This window comes from Mytilus californianus, unplaced genomic scaffold (genome assembly GCF_021869535.1).
Source record: "Mytilus californianus isolate M0D057914Y unplaced genomic scaffold, xbMytCali1.0.p SCAF_1, whole genome shotgun sequence".
In the NCBI taxonomy this organism is placed as follows: domain Eukaryota; kingdom Metazoa; phylum Mollusca; class Bivalvia; order Mytilida; family Mytilidae; genus Mytilus; species Mytilus californianus.
Window position 1 is genome coordinate 15,892,461 of NW_026262581.1, and position 15,764 is coordinate 15,908,224.

The 15,764-nt window shown below is 32.0% G+C and overlaps 1 protein-coding gene and 1 long non-coding RNA gene across 5 annotated transcripts; both read left to right on the forward strand.

The window, feature by feature from the left end:
- The first annotated feature begins 58 nt into the window (after positions 1 to 58).
- Positions 59 to 7,562, forward strand: LOC127711887 (heme-binding protein 2-like). Of its 4 annotated transcripts, none has more exons than XM_052218147.1 (5): positions 59 to 234; positions 2,395 to 2,502; positions 3,266 to 3,395; positions 6,155 to 6,882; positions 6,916 to 7,562. In XM_052218147.1, the coding sequence occupies exons 2-4, from the start codon at positions 2,407 to 2,409 to the stop codon at positions 6,517 to 6,519; spliced, it is 591 nt and encodes a 196-aa protein (XP_052074107.1). In that variant the 5' UTR covers positions 59 to 234; positions 2,395 to 2,406; the 3' UTR covers positions 6,520 to 6,882; positions 6,916 to 7,562. The 4 variants fall into 4 exon arrangements, with proteins under 4 accessions (XP_052074107.1, XP_052074265.1, XP_052074185.1 ...); XM_052218305.1 differs by having other exon boundaries at positions 6,155 to 6,849; XM_052218225.1 differs by having other exon boundaries at positions 6,155 to 6,816; positions 6,883 to 7,562.
- Positions 7,563 to 8,643: 1,081 nt separating this feature from the next.
- LOC127712126 (uncharacterized) lies at positions 8,644 to 12,306 on the forward strand. Its single transcript, XR_007986971.1, has 2 exons — positions 8,644 to 10,341; positions 10,739 to 12,306. It is a non-coding gene; the product is annotated as an uncharacterized LOC127712126 (long non-coding RNA).
- The last annotated feature ends 3,458 nt before the right edge of the window (positions 12,307 to 15,764 follow it).

The window sequence follows — 15,764 nt, forward strand, 5'->3', positions numbered from 1 at the left end:
GTTCAACCCGGAAGCATAACCCCACGTGTTTCTTCACGTGGTGAATGTAAACAATCTGCTTATACAACTAAATTGGTGTGACACAATTAAGTCATAAGATTTCTTGCATGATTTAATCCAGAAACTTCATTTTATATAACTTTTGATGATTATTCATACAAAAGTATAAAATCGTCTGTTTTATTTCAGTTTAAAACAATTAACCAATTGCAAGCATTCGAGAAGTATTTGGAGGTAAATATTATATAAATAATACACCATATTTTAGCTCTGTATTTGCATCCAAGTTATGATTGTAAATTTAACCAAACTTTTCCAATAAAAAAATAACATGCTTCAAAGAAAAGCGAAAGGTACCAGATGGACATCCAAACTCATAATTCGAAAATAAACAAACAACACACATAGTAGTCTGAGAGAAAACTAAAGACTGAGAAACAAAAACTCCACCTAAAACTGGAAGTTATCTCAGGTGGGGTAAGCAGATCCTGCTCTAAATGTGGCACTTGTTGTGTTGCTCATGTTAGTACAAACCCAGTGATAGGTCTTATTCAGGGAGAAGGGGACTGGATTGTAGTTACAACAATTGGAACATAATCGTTATCTGTGACTCAAAGGTACATTGTGATTAGAATTGGTAATTAAAACCTTTTTTGTGTTATCCATCATGTACTCATGGTAATTGTAAGTTTAAATGATCATCATGATGCCAACATCAAAACAAGCATATTTGAAAGAAAAAGATCTCACTAACAGTATAACACTCCATGAACTGATATAGCCCCCCAAAAAATAATGAAATAATTATTTATTTGTAAAAAAAACATCTATGAACTGGTTCACTGATCGATTTGGTCAGATCTGAAATATTGTATGCATACATGAATAAATTCTTAAAAATTTTCATCATTTTTGAAATACATGAATTTACCATGTTTACAGAGATTTCAATGTTTCATCGATGTCTCAATTGATGCAAAGTGCTACTTTATATTTCAAATTTATTTGATTCATGTAATTTCAATGTTAATGTTTTAAGTTCTGGATATTAAAAATTAAATCATGTTATTATGATTTACATGACTAATGTGACATTCAAGTAGTAGTATTCTTAAAATGTTAGAGTAGATTTGTTTGGACAATAGTGGTCTTATAATGAATGCCACTTGAGTCAAGTTTTAATTTGACGTTTTCAAATATTTGATATTCTGGAATTATATTACTCATTAATATTAGGCTACTTGGTAATGTCCTGTTACATTTTGTAAAGTAATAAAAATAATCCCTATTTAACTCAAGAGTTCTTTAATGAAATCATTTTAAACTTGAACACAATTTTGTTATATATATACATGTAGGTATACATGAACACAGTTTTGAGATTGAATTTGACATATTTTAGAATAAACTTATATGCGCCCTTGGTATTGCTAAAAATATCGGGGAAAGCTGAGGTTTCAGATCAAGTGAATTTATTTGAAAGGTTTAACTCAATGTTTGGAACACCAAAACACATGCCAGATTTGAATTTGACAAATGAAAAATCATTTAATAGTCAAACACATGCAGTCTGTACTTAAACACATGCCCAGTTTGAAATGATGCACAGGTTTGTATTGGTTGAGTTACACTTATCATGCTTATAATACCCTTTACAAATTAAGTGGTAAAGTTGGACATATTTAGGCTCGTAATTTAGTATGCTCATACAAATCTTTATTTAATGCACTGCAAGGAACCACCTAAAATATGCCAACCATCATACATTTTCTGCCTGTCAATGAGAGAATAAGAAAGAATTTGACGAATGTATTTTTTTACCTTTTTTAAATGAATTGGTTCACTTAACTTCACTTAAAACTCTATTTACTGCAAGTGGTGGGCAGTGACAGATTCCAGGGTGAGGGTAGATGGCATATACCAGAAAAAAAGTTTCATGTTTCTCATCATGCTCAGCATTTATATCATTTTAAGCATAAAATCGTTCAAAAATTTTTCAGTCTTTGGGATTAATGCTGCAACTTTAAAAAAAAAATCCTGGATTCTCCTCTGATGGGAGACACTACAATGCATGTAGATTCATACATTGTAATGCTAGATGCATATATATACAGGATTTTGATAAGGGTGGGGGGTGCCGAACAAGACAACATTTTGAATGGGACATGTGAAAGACTACACATTAACTATTATATGTAGCTCCAGACCCCCTGACCCTTCAATCTGCCTCTGAATGCATTAAAAACATCAAGAAAATTAATTTTAATACTGGTAAATTTGTCAAGAAACCATAAACACCAAACTCATAGCAGTGATTTTGACTGAAAAATTATAGAGGCAAGTTTTACTTCTAATGATGTAAATTTAAGGTCATGTTTTGATTTTATTTTTTAGATTAACAACAAGATGACTAGTATATTAAAAACAGTGGGATCTGCTGTGACTGGCAAATTTTTGGAGAAACCCAAGTATGAGAAGACATCTACTGGTAGTTCTGATGATGTAAGTATTTAGGTAAAATGTTTACAATTACATGTGTGTCATTTGGAGAGTCAACATACATTGTTAAAATAAATTCACATTGAATTCTTTACAATTTAGTTTAAAGACAACAAAAATGAATTGGAATGAAACCATAGACATTTTTTAATACATGTACAGATAAGTTTGCACCATTTCCTATACATTTAATATAAATATTGGTTTGGTTATGTCAAAATGTGGATTTTCCATATTAAGGGTTTGTAAATCCAACCGACAATGAAGCAGTCACTACTAGCCTGTATTTTATGCTTCAGTGATCTTGTTTAAGATCTAGGTCCAAGTTACTTAGTGACCTACATGTATCATCATATAACTTGATGTTATATTACATCTATGGCAGTTTAAGAGCTTGGCTACAAAAAAAATCTGATAAAAAAAAATTACCTACATTTACTGCTTCTGTAACTTAGGTTTAGTTTTATGTCCAATTTTGATACAAGTATAATCATTGATAACAGATTCTAGGTGACTTACAAGCATATAACTTGATGAAGGATGCATCTAGTAGAGTATAGACCTTCTAATGAAAACAGACCACTCCAACTTATATTTTTGTACATTTTAAATCAGTAAATTATAAAGGTTAAGTTTTATACCAAATTTTAAAACTCTGATACTAAATTACCAACAACCATATAATACCTTTTCAGAATTCTGAAATTGATCTTTATTGAATACTCCAACAATATATTGTAATGTAGTTTATATATATACTATTTAGGGTATAGAGGAAAGACATTATGAAGCAGCCAAGTGGGTCAGTACCAAAACAATGGGCATGAACCGTGAAGAAGCAGTGAGCACTGGATTTAATAGACTGTTTAAATACATCACAGGAACTAACGAAAAAAGTAAGTCCTACAAGATATGAAGGGCGTTGATGCTAATCTGACACATATATTTTTTTATGCCCCTGCTGTAGCGAAGGGGGAATTAAGTTTTACCCTTGTCTGTCTGTACGTACGTACGTCCCAAAATTGGTTTCCATTCTCTAACTTTAGTTTGCCTCAACCAAATGTTATGAAACTTATACACAATGCTAATTACCACAAAACACAGATCAAGTTTCAATTTTGGTGGCCTCACTTTAACCGTTCTAGAGTAATGCCCCTTTACAAATGGAAAAATTGCTGAATTTTTCGTTTCCGTTCTCTCACTTTAGTTTGCCTCAACCAAATGTTATGAAACTTATGCACAATGCTTATTACCACAAAACTCAGATCAAGTACAAATTTGGGTAGCGTCACTTTTACATTTCTAGAGTTATATCCCTTTATAACGTTATATGCAAGCGGGGGCATCATCTGTGTCCCATGGACACATTCCCCATTTTTATGCCCCCGTCGTAGAGGTGGGGGCATTAAGTTTTACCCTTGTCCGTCTGTACGTATGTACGTACGTCCGTACATCCCAAAATTGGTTTCCGTTCTCTAACTTAAGTTTGCCTCAACCAAATGTTATGAAACTTATACACAATACTTATTACCACAAAACACAGATCAAGTTTGAATTTTGGTGGCATCACTTTAACCGTTCTTGAGTTATGTTCCTTTATAAATGGAAAAATTGCTAAATTTTTAGGTCTGTTCTCTAACTTAAGTTTGCCTCAACCAAATGTTATGAAACTTATACACAATGCTTATTACCACTATACACAGATCAAGTTTGAATTTTGGTGGCATCACTTTATCTGTTCTAGAGTTATGCCCCTTTATAAATGCAAAAATTGCAAAATTGTTATTTTCTTCTAAATATCAGGTAATTTTTAAAATTGGAGTTATCTTCCTTTGTCTATGATTATAGTTGAATCAACTACAATCAATGCTTTATACAATGCAATGTTTAATTTTGACTTCCACTGATAAAACACAGATCAAGTTGAATTTGGGTAGTGTCACTTTAACCATTATTGAGTTATGCCCCTTTATAAATCGAAAGATTGCAAAATTTTTAGTTTCCATTCTGTAACTTAAGTTTGCCCAAACCAAACATTATGAAATCTATACACAATATTCATTACCACAAAACTAAGATCAATTACAAATTTTTTGTTTCCGTTTTCTAACTTTAGTTTGCCTCAACCAAATGTTATGAAACTTATACATAATGCTTATTACTAAATAATACAGATGAGGTACGAAATTGGTGGCGACATTTTTACCATTCTTGAGTTATGTCCCTTTATAAACATAAAAATTGCTGAATTATTCGTTTCCGTTCTCTAACTTTAGTTTGTCTCAACCAAATGTTATAAAACTTATACACAACCGTTCTAGAGTTATGCGTGTTTACAAATAGAATAATTGCTAAATTTTTAGTTTCTGTTCTCTACTTAAGTTAGCCTCAACCAAATGTTATGAGACCTACACACAATACTTATTACCACAAAACTCAGATCAAGTTCAAATTTGGGTAGCGTCACTTTTACCGTTCTTCAGTTATGTCCCTTTATAACTATATGATATGCAAGCGGGGGCATCATCTGTGTCCAAATGTGGACACTATCCACATTTATTTATAATTGCTTCAATCCAGGAACCTGTAGTCAAGTAACATAATGGTCTTTATGTTATATTCATGATATTTGACTTAAATTTAACCATAAGGTGTCTCTTTTAAGTTTTTTTTTATTTAGTGCTTATTCAATATTTTTGAAGATCATTCAGTGTATATGACCTGTTTATGCACAACATTAGTCTTGGGAGTGTAGACTTGTATTTTCTGATTGCAATCATACAGTGTCTCATTATTTTTATAAGTTAAATTGTTTGTAAAACATGTATATTTATATGCTTAGAGATATAGGGGAATGTCAACATGACAGCAACCCATTACTACATTCACTGTCACCAAAAACAGGCATTTATATAAATATTGTAGACATCACCATATAGTCTTCATCAAGGTGCAAGCACCCATTACAGTTTGGCAAATTCTAAATTCCTTCAATCTTTAAGACACGATATGAATGAATTTAACAGAGGCCTTTTGGAGATTTTGATACTTTATATTGATGCTCTTATAATATCAACTACTATCATGACTAGACTCAGGCAATAAATTTTTTATAACAACATTTTAAAAAGTTGAAGTCTTTTTGTACTTTCTTTAAATTACTAAATAAATTTATCTTTGTTTTAAGAAATCATTGTCAAAAGGTCTGTTATAAGATCATTTTTAGTTACATAGTGTGCTAGTGACCTAGTACGATATATATGGGGTCAGTAAATTCCATATTAGGGTGAGAGCGAATTTATCTTGTCAACTATCTTGACATGTGGTATTTAGACTATAAAGTAGTGGCCTATCAAAGTGATTAAGTCTTCAATACTTAGTATTAAGAACCTACTTTCATTGGTCTATACAAAAACAAATGCCAACAATAACAACTTGTTAGCTTTAAATGTGTTTTATGAATTTATTTCAATCGTTCATCATCAATTTCTTCATCTGTTGAAATCTTTCAGATTTTTCTTCAGCCTACTAACCCCATATGAAATAATACACTGTCTCCACACAGTTGCTTTTAACCAATCATATTTTTAATATTTTGTGTTAAGAAAAGAATGCATGGAACTTTAAGTACTATTTTGTTGGGTTTTTTTTATAGATCAGAAGATAGATATGACTGCACCAGTAACAACAAAAATTCTTCCTGGAGCTGGTCCAAATTGTGAAAATACTTTTACCACTTCATTCTATATTCCAAATGAACACCAAGACAATCCACCAAAACCTACAAACCCAGATGTTTTCTTAGAAGATAGACCAGCAATGGATGTATATGTGAAATCATTTGGAGGTTTTGCCAAGGAGCAGGACTGGCTCTCTGAAGCACAAAAATTAACTGAACAAATCAAGGAAAAAAATACAATTAACCAAGGCTATTGGTTTACAGCTGGGTATAATAGTCCATTTCAGTTGCTTGGAAGGACTAATGAAGTCTGGTTAGTCAAAAATATGGTTAAGGAATGAAGATGTTGAATACAATAAATTATGAATTTAGTACATTTGTTTACAAATAATGCTGTTAAATATCAAGTACAATGTATAAACTAACAGAGGCAATAATGTCAATACATGTATGGAGTTTAACAAACTATATGTTTAAGATAATTGATTTTAGTAAAAACAAAAAGATAAAGGGCAATCATCAATTAGACAGCTATCTAACATCAGATATTGATCAAAACAGACTTTTATAAGGTCATCACAGGATCTTCCAATGATTTTATATAGGTCACAGCAAGATCTTCCAATGATTTTATATAGGTCACTGCATGTTCTTCCAATGATTTTATATAGGTCACCGCATGATCTTCCAATGATTTTATATAGGTCACTGCATGATCTTCCAAGGATTTTATATAGGTCACTGCATGATCTTCCAATGATTTTATATAGGTCACTGCATGATCTTCCCATGAATGGCATTTACTTTTACCACATCATATTGGCAAGCTTTGATAAACCTGGAGTCTGCACACCAACTTCAACATAACAAGAACAGTAAAAATACAACTACTGATTAGATTTCTGACTTCAGACATACATAGAATCATGTTGTTCAGACATACATAGAATCATGTTGTTCAGACATACATAGAATCATGTTGTTCAGAAATACATAGAATCATATTGTTCAGACATACATAGAATCATGTTGTTCAGAAATACATAGAATCATGTTGTTCAGACATACATAGAATCATGTTGTTCAGACATACATAGAATCATGTTGTTCAGACATACATAGAATCATGTTGTTGAGACATACGTAGAATCATGTTGTTCAGACATACATAGAATCATGTTGTTCAGACATAAATAGAATCATGTTGTTCAGACATACATAGAATCATGTTGTTCAGACATACATAGAATCATGTTGTTCAGACATACATAGAATCATGTTGTTGAGACATACATAGAATCATGTTGTTGAGACATACATAGAATCATGTTGTTCAGACATACATAGAATCATGTTGTTCAGACATACATAGAATCATGTTGTTCAGACATACATAGAATGTTGCTGCATCTTACTTTCATAAGTACTCAGCCTTCACATTGTATTATCACATTCGATCATATAAAAAACATTCAAAGGAATAAATACTAGACCATAGTATCAGTATGTATTACAAAAGACAAAACAAACACAATTAAATTCACAAAACTATTAAATTATGTATCAAAGGAATTCTTGCAAATACTTAAATTAGCTCCTTATACTGGTATTTGTTGATACATAATCTTTCCTACCTACAACGTCAACGGGTGCACTTTTAAAGCATGAAAAGAAAAAGTCTTTGTCAGTAGTATAGTGTATTTATAACTTCTTTAGAAGAAGTCAATATATACGGGTTGAAAAGAACAAAATATTACAAATCTTATCCATTTTTAATAATGGATATATTGATTCACTTATAGGGTCTTTGCATCTGCACTAAACACATTTATTTAAAAACCAGTTGTTGGCATGACACGGGTTATGTTCTTCTCATATATGTTATGATGGTATGATACTAAACCCCTAACGGGAAGGATTGTGCCTGATATTCATATGATGAAGACATAATCTTTCAATCAGTTTAATTGAAGTCTGGAGCTGGCATGTCAGTTAACTGCTAGTAGTCTGTTGTTATTTATGTATTATTGTCATTTTGTTTATTTTCTTTGGTTACATCTTCTGACATCAGACTCGGACTTCTCTTGAACTGAATTTTAATGTGCGTATTGTTATGCGTTTACTTTTCTACATTGGCTAGAGGTATAGGGGGAGGGTTGAGATCTCATAAACATGTTTAACCCCGCCGCATTTTTGCGCCTGTCCCAAGTCAGGAGCCTCTAGCCTTTGTTAGTCTTGTATTATTTTTAATTTTAGTTTCTTGTGTACAATTTGGAGTTTAGTATGGCGTTCATTATCACTGAACTAGTATATATATTTGTTTAGGGGCCAGCTGAAGGACGCCTCCGGGTGCGGGAATTTCTCGCTGCATTGAAGACCTGTTGGTGGCCTTCTGCTGTTGTCTGTTCTGTGGTCGGGTTGTTGTCTCTTTGACACATTCCCCATTTCCATTCTCAATTTTATATGCAATCATATAAACTGTATCCTTATTGTAACAAGTCTGCAATTGTTAAGCAGCCATTGTTTAAAATATGTTCTTAATTATTTTTATCACCAAGTTTCATTGTAGTTTTCGATTATAGGTCAAAGGTTGATTGTATAATTTGCTGTTGTTTAATATAATAATGTTCAATGTACGTGCCTTATTGATAGATATAAAAGGAAATTCAAAATATCTACGCAATAAACATAGTGTTCAATAAATGACATTTCTTCTTTGGCTTATGCAAATTCAGTATGGTATCAGTGGCAGCAACCACCATACATGATGCTGCCTTTACAGAGAAAACAGTTTTTATACGACCGCAAAAAAATTTTTGTGGTCGTATATTGGTATGACGTTGGCGTCGTCGTCGTCGTCGTCGTCCGGCGTCGTCCGAAGACACATTGGTTTTCGCACTCTAACTTTAGATTAAGTGAATGGATCTTTATGAAATTTTACCACAAGGTTCAATACCACAAAAGGAAGGTTGGGATTGATTTTGGGGGTTATGGTAATAACAGTAAAGGAATTAGGGGCCAAAAATAAGCATTTTTGTAACTTCCAGACATAACTTGTGTGTTAGTGTATGGATCTCTCTGACATTGTACCACAAGGTTCCATATCACTAAAGGAATGCTGGGATTGATTTTGGGGGTAATTGCCTCCAAATTTTAGGAATTAGGGGCCAAAAAAGGGGCAAAAAACAAGCATTTTTCTAGTTTCATGACAATAACTTGTGTGTAAGTGTATGGATCTTTCTGAAATTGTACTACAAGGTTCCATATCACAAAGGGAAAGCTGGGTTTGAGTTTGGGGGTAATTGCCCTAAACGTTTAGGAATTTGGGGCCAAAAAGGGGCCAAAAAACACATTTTTTTCTAGTTTCCAGACAATAACTTGTGTTCAAGTGTATGGATCTCTCTGAAATTATACTGCAAGGTACCATACCACAAAGGGAAGGCTGGGATTGAGTTTGGGGGTGATGAATCATAATGGGGGTTCAAAAAATTTTGGGGGGGGATTTATTTTTTTTTCCTTTTTTTCTTTTTTTCCTTTTTTGTTTCTTTTAAAATTTTCCATTTTAAGTTGGTTATTTCTGATTTATATTTAAAATCAAATAATAATGATATGGTAGGAGATACACACCAAACAGGATGTGTAAATTATTATATAATAAGTATTGTGCAATAGCAAGAAATTTTCAATTGCACAGTATTGCACAATAGCAAGAAATCTTCAATTGCACAGTATTGCGCAATAGCAAGAAATCTTCAATTGCACAGTATTGCGCAATAGCAAGAAATATCCAATAGCACAATATTGCGCAATAGCAAGAAATTGTCAATTGTACAGTATTGCGCAATAGCAAGAAATATTTAATAGCACAGGATTGTGCAAAAGAAGATACTTCCTATAAATTGCTTATTTCTTGACCAATTTCAATGGGGTTTTATTCTTGATTTCATGGGGTTCTTTAATATGCTGAATCTAACCGTGTATTTAGTTTTTGGATTTTGGGCCCCGTTTTTAAATTGGTCCACATTGAGGTCCAAAGGGTCCAAAATTAAACTTTGTTTGATTTCATCAAAAATTGAATTATTGGGGTTCTTTGATATGCCGAATCTAACTGTGTATTTAGATTCTTAAATTTTGGTTCTGTTTTCAAATTGGTCTACATTAAGGTCCAAAGGGTCCAAAATTACACTTAGTTTGATTTTAACAAAAATTGAATTCTTAGGGTTCTTTGATATGCTGAATCTAAACATGTATTTAGATTTTTGATTATGGGCCCAGTTTTCAAGTTGGTCCAAAACGGGGTCCAAAATTAAACTTTGTTTGATTTCAACAAAAATTGAATATATGGGGTTCTTTGATATGCTGAATCTAACCATGTATTTAGATTTTTGATTTTTGGGCCCCGTTATCAACTTTGTCCACATTGAGGTCAAAAGGGTCCAAAATTAAACTTTGTTTGATTTCATCAAAAATTGAATTATTGGGGTTCTTTGATATGCCGAATCTAACCGTGTATTTAGATTCTTAATTTTTGGTTCCGTTTTCAAATTGGTCTACATTAAGGTCCAAAGGGTCCAAAATTAAACTTAGTTTGATTTTAACAAAAATTGAATTCTTAGGGTTCTTTGATATGCTGAATCTAAACATGTATTTAGATTTTTGATTATGGGCCCAGTTTTCAAGTTGGTCCAAATCGGGGTCCAAAATTAAACTTTGTTTGATTTCAACAAAAATTGAATTCTTGGGGTTCTTTGATATGCTGAATCTAACCATGTATTTAGATTTTGGATATTGGACCATAATAGGTGAATCTTTTTATTTAAAATTTTTAAGTTCTTAGACCACATTCAATCTGTGTTAGAAACCTATGCTGTGTCAAATATTTAATCACAATCCAAATCCAAAGCTGTATCAAGCTTGAATGTTGTGTCCATACTTCCCCCAACTGTTCAGGGTTCGACCTCTGCGGTCGTATCAAGCTGCGCCCTGCGGAGCATTTTATTTTAATTAATATTAATCTTGTTTATAAACTGAGAATTGAAGTAGATTGCTTTAAATTTTTAACTAATGGTACTAAAAAACAACTCTGAACAACATTTGTGGGAGATGCCTTAAAGTATGTCACAAAGCACATTTTGGTATATTTTTTGGTTGATTCAATATAAATTGAACTTTTCATACAAGGGTTAATTTATTATTTGAAACAAAAATTGAAAAATACTTAATCTTATTTTTTAGTAGACCATTGTATACAGATGGCTTTAACTTTTTTAAAGGTTTTCTTTTGTTCTGATCAATAAGACAAAATTTCAAAGAAAACTTACATACAAAATAACAAGGGAGATAACCATAGTTTTTCAAGTTTTTTATTTATTGAAGGCCAATACAACATTTAAATTTTCTGAATGTGATCCTTATAGAATGATGATCTTCTGAGAGCCCTAGACCTACCAAAAACTCATGGATGTTTGCTTTTTGTTATTTTGTAAACATAGGTGTCAACTATTCAGATACCAGACAACATGTCAGAGAGAACCTTGTGATTTCGGACTCTTTGGCCATTATTTAATCATCTGAATTTGATGTTGTGTAAAAGTGACAACTTAATGTTAAAACAAGCTTTGTTTTAAACAATTCAAAGTTTAAAAAAAAATCTTCCTGTATGGTAAGTGTCTTGCTCATTGTTGAAGGCCATACTTTGACCTGTAATTGTTCACATCTTTGTCATTTGGTCTTTATCATGTTTATGGATATTCGTCTTGATTACAATCATAGCAAATCTCTTTTTTTTTCTGAAGTGTTTTAATTAATTAAATAATTGTTGAATAAAGATTGTATGAACAAAAATAATTTGACAGCAAAAAGTCAAATTAAATATCATTAAAAATAACATGCACATAAAAAATCCCAAGAAATCTCACACTTTGTAAATCTAAATAGTTGACACCTTTGTTTGTAATTACTATAACTCAGTATGTTTTCAATTGGTAAACTATCATTACAGAACCATATACATTGTCATAACATTGATATAGCTATTACATGTTATTTTGGGCATTATCGGCTGATTATATATTTTTATTTTTATGTTTTATATTCGTTTACATGATCAATAAAGAAATAGAAAAGTATTATTTGTTGTACTTGAATATATTCTTTTCATACAAACACTCATTTCATTCCTTTTATGGTATGGAGTGGTTGATGCAATTATCTTATTGCATGTTTTTTTCTCAATAATATTTCCTGTCTGACAGTACAATATGAAATCAAACACAAGTTAGTACTATAGGGATGGAAGTATCAGTTCTGCTCATACTGGTTTCTGAAAAAGTCCAGTACGAGTTATTGCAATCAATATAAAAACAAGAAGATGTGGTATAATTGCCAATGAAACAACTCTCCACCAGAGACCAGTAAAAGAAATAGAACATTATTATAATGGAATATGTAGAAAGCTCTCTCACAATGTCTGCTATCTATTCACTTAAATTTTGACCTCTAAATTGATTTAGTTAATTGAAAATAATCTCTACCATAGTTATCCCTAGGGTAAAACGGATAAAACACCAATTTTAATTAGCCTTTGGGAGAAAAGGTGTTGCAATTAATCTATTCAATGTCACCTTTCAGAATTGTGTTGTTTGTTGAATGACATGCCCTATAACAAATAACACTGCTATTACTAGCAGTAAAACACAAATTAAAGATTCCAAGGAGCCTGTATGAATCATATGGCAAAATTTTGCTCCAATCAAAGTCGAAGTAATGTAAAACTATGCTCAGTGGAAGACTGCATCAATGGACAAAATTGGAATCTGGCCTTGCATTCTGAAAGAGGACCATATAGATATCTTTATTCCCCTAAATATGGTCCTCATAAAAATTAAGAAGTGAGGGCACAGTTTCATTGCATTGCCAGCTGTCATTTTACAAAAAAAGTAAATAATATGAAAAGAAGGTCCACAGGGAAAAATGGATTTTTATTGATAACCACTCCTCATAAATAATATGATCTTTTAAACTATTGTTAAGAAAAAGTAATTTTAGCTGATCTGCCTTTATAAGATTTTCTTATTACTTATTTTTGTATTTGTCAGCGTATCACTATTTACTTATTATCACACCTTTTAACACGAGGAAAAATTGAAAGAGTTTTTGTAACACTATATATGTATGTCCCCTTACTTCAACAGTGGTTGACAGGGATTGTTTGAGAACCTTGAATGACGCAAAATTCTATGGATGAAATTATTTTTAAGCAGTCAACATTGCAGAACCATGAGAAATAAGGTCAAACACAACAGACGTATACCAGACAGAAATTTCAGTATTTACGGCATCAACATATAAAATATTGAGTATCCAGGTGTTTTACCTTCTAAAATATGAAGCAGTATACAAATAGTTAAAACAGTCGCTGCCTTAGCATTCCTATGTCTTGTCTGCGACATTTGTCACAGGAACAACAAAAACGTCAACTGGTTATTAAGTGCAATGGATTTTTTTCATTTGTGGAAAAAAATATTTTCTTATATACTGTACTTGATTTCAAGGTTTCAACAAATTATGCATAAAACAGATGTATACTTGTACTTGTGGTAAACCCTTACCAACAAAATTGATGAAAATTAGTGCACAGAGGTGACTTAGTTGAACTAAGTTTTTACCTTGTCTCTCACAGTACAGTTTTCTACCTTGTATGCAACACATCTTTCTAGAACTAGTGAATTCACACACCAAATTTTATTACCAAACTCCAAGGGATTTAAAAGTACTGTGGATTCATTTATTTTCGTGGGTACCAATTTTCATGGATTAAGGAAAACTTACATGTTCATGGATATTTAATTTCGTGGTTTTGCCGAAGTCTGCACACAAGCCTATAAGACATTTGCTATTCGTTGAACATTTAATTTCGTGGTTCGCCTGTACCCACGAAATCCACAAAAATTGTTATCCAACGAATAATAATGAATCCACAGTAACAGAGCCAAAATTATTTTTTGTACATATGCACAGGGATGACTAAGTTGAAATAAGTTTCTGACCATGACTTTTACAATACTGTTTTCTTCCTTGTATGCAACACACCTTTTGGAATTTGTGAATAATCATGCCAATTTTAATTTACCAACTCCCAGGGGTTTGAAAGTTTTGAAACCTTTTTGTCATCTATGCACATGGGTGACTATGTTGAATAAGATTTTTTGTCCATCACTTTAACTGTAGGGTTTTCATTTAAGAATTGAATGCTTCTTTTTGTAAATTTATTGGGTTGTAAAAGCGTTGACCGAAGAACATTTTGTATGAAGCGTGGAAGCGCTGTATTCTAAAAATGTGCGCACGGTCAATGTTTTTACAACCCTATAAAATTACTAAAAGAAGCATTCAATACTTTTAATTCAGTTTGTTTTTTGCTAGGATCATGAAAACACGATTTCTATCTATTTATTTACCTGTGCACTTTATTGTGGAAGCTCGTGTCAATGTAACATTTCATTTTGAAATGAAGGTTAATTTCAGAATGACGCGAGATTGCTGTTAGCCAATCAAAATAAAGTATTATAATGAAATATACATGTAATATAATTATATTTGTATGTAACACACTTTCTAGTAGTGATGAATGCTAAGTTTCATTACCCAACTCCAAGGAGTTAAAGAGTGGAAACAATTTATGACATAGGAACCTACACATGGACACAGTTTTTGTCAGTAAAGATTAAAACAAAATTTGTTTTTCTTCAAAAGAAACCTATTGTATATTTTTGTTTTGATTGTTATGTCTCAAAACAGGGACTAATATAATAAATCTATGATGACCCAAGCCCCCTCTCCTAATCCCATCTTAACTATGCACCATATAAAGTCAAAAGACCTCCTAAACCTTAAGGTTGCACTTCTGTAAATATAGACAATGCAATTTCCCATTTATGACTAAAACTGTCCCGCTTTTTCGTAAAAAATTATATCCTGAATGGAAAGTCCATATGCATTACTATTTTTTTCAAAGGTCAAAACATAGGGCTGTGTGGCATATTTTCAACATTTATGTGCCCCGAACTTCTAAGAGTTTAAACTTGTATTGAAATTCTGTACTACCCCTCCCTCACTTTGGGTCTTCCTCAAAATTCAATTTCGCTGCTATCCATCTGTATTTATACTGGTAACACTCTGTTCTAAGTTATGTCTCTATGTGGTGAAACATAGAAATCATATTCGGAACCAGTAGGTATCTATCAATATTATATATCTCCCCAAAAGAGGCGTGGTTTGTGAAACAGCTGTATTTACAAAGTGCAACCTATAAGTCCTAAAGTCAGAGATATGAAGAAATATCTTGAGTAAATATTTCAATACTAGGAACATTTTTATTTGAGTTATATTTCTTATATACATTCAGGTGTGCTCCTACTTCTCTGAAGGTTCATACACAGTAGAAATGAATACAATCAATGGCAGCCGTTATGTTACTTTATTATCAAAAGTGAGGACAGGGAAAGACAAAATATGTCTGAATTTAACATTTTAAACAGAATTCAAGTAAAACAATGTTTTTTAATAAGTTCATTACGGTTTTCGTCTT

What these genes read in the sequence shown, in the direction of transcription:
- LOC127711887 (XM_052218147.1), top strand. Translation starts at nt 2,407, where the DNA reads ATGACTAGTATATTAAAAACAGTGGGATCTGCTGTGACTGGCAAATTT. An exon ending in CTACTGGTAGTTCTGATGAT is followed by an intron (nt 2,503 to 3,265) that starts GTAAGTATTTAG and finishes TATACTATTTAG; the next exon opens with GGTATAGAGGAAAGACATTA. An exon ending in CACAGGAACTAACGAAAAAA is followed by an intron (nt 3,396 to 6,154) that starts GTAAGTCCTACA and finishes TTTTTTTTATAG; the next exon opens with ATCAGAAGATAGATATGACT.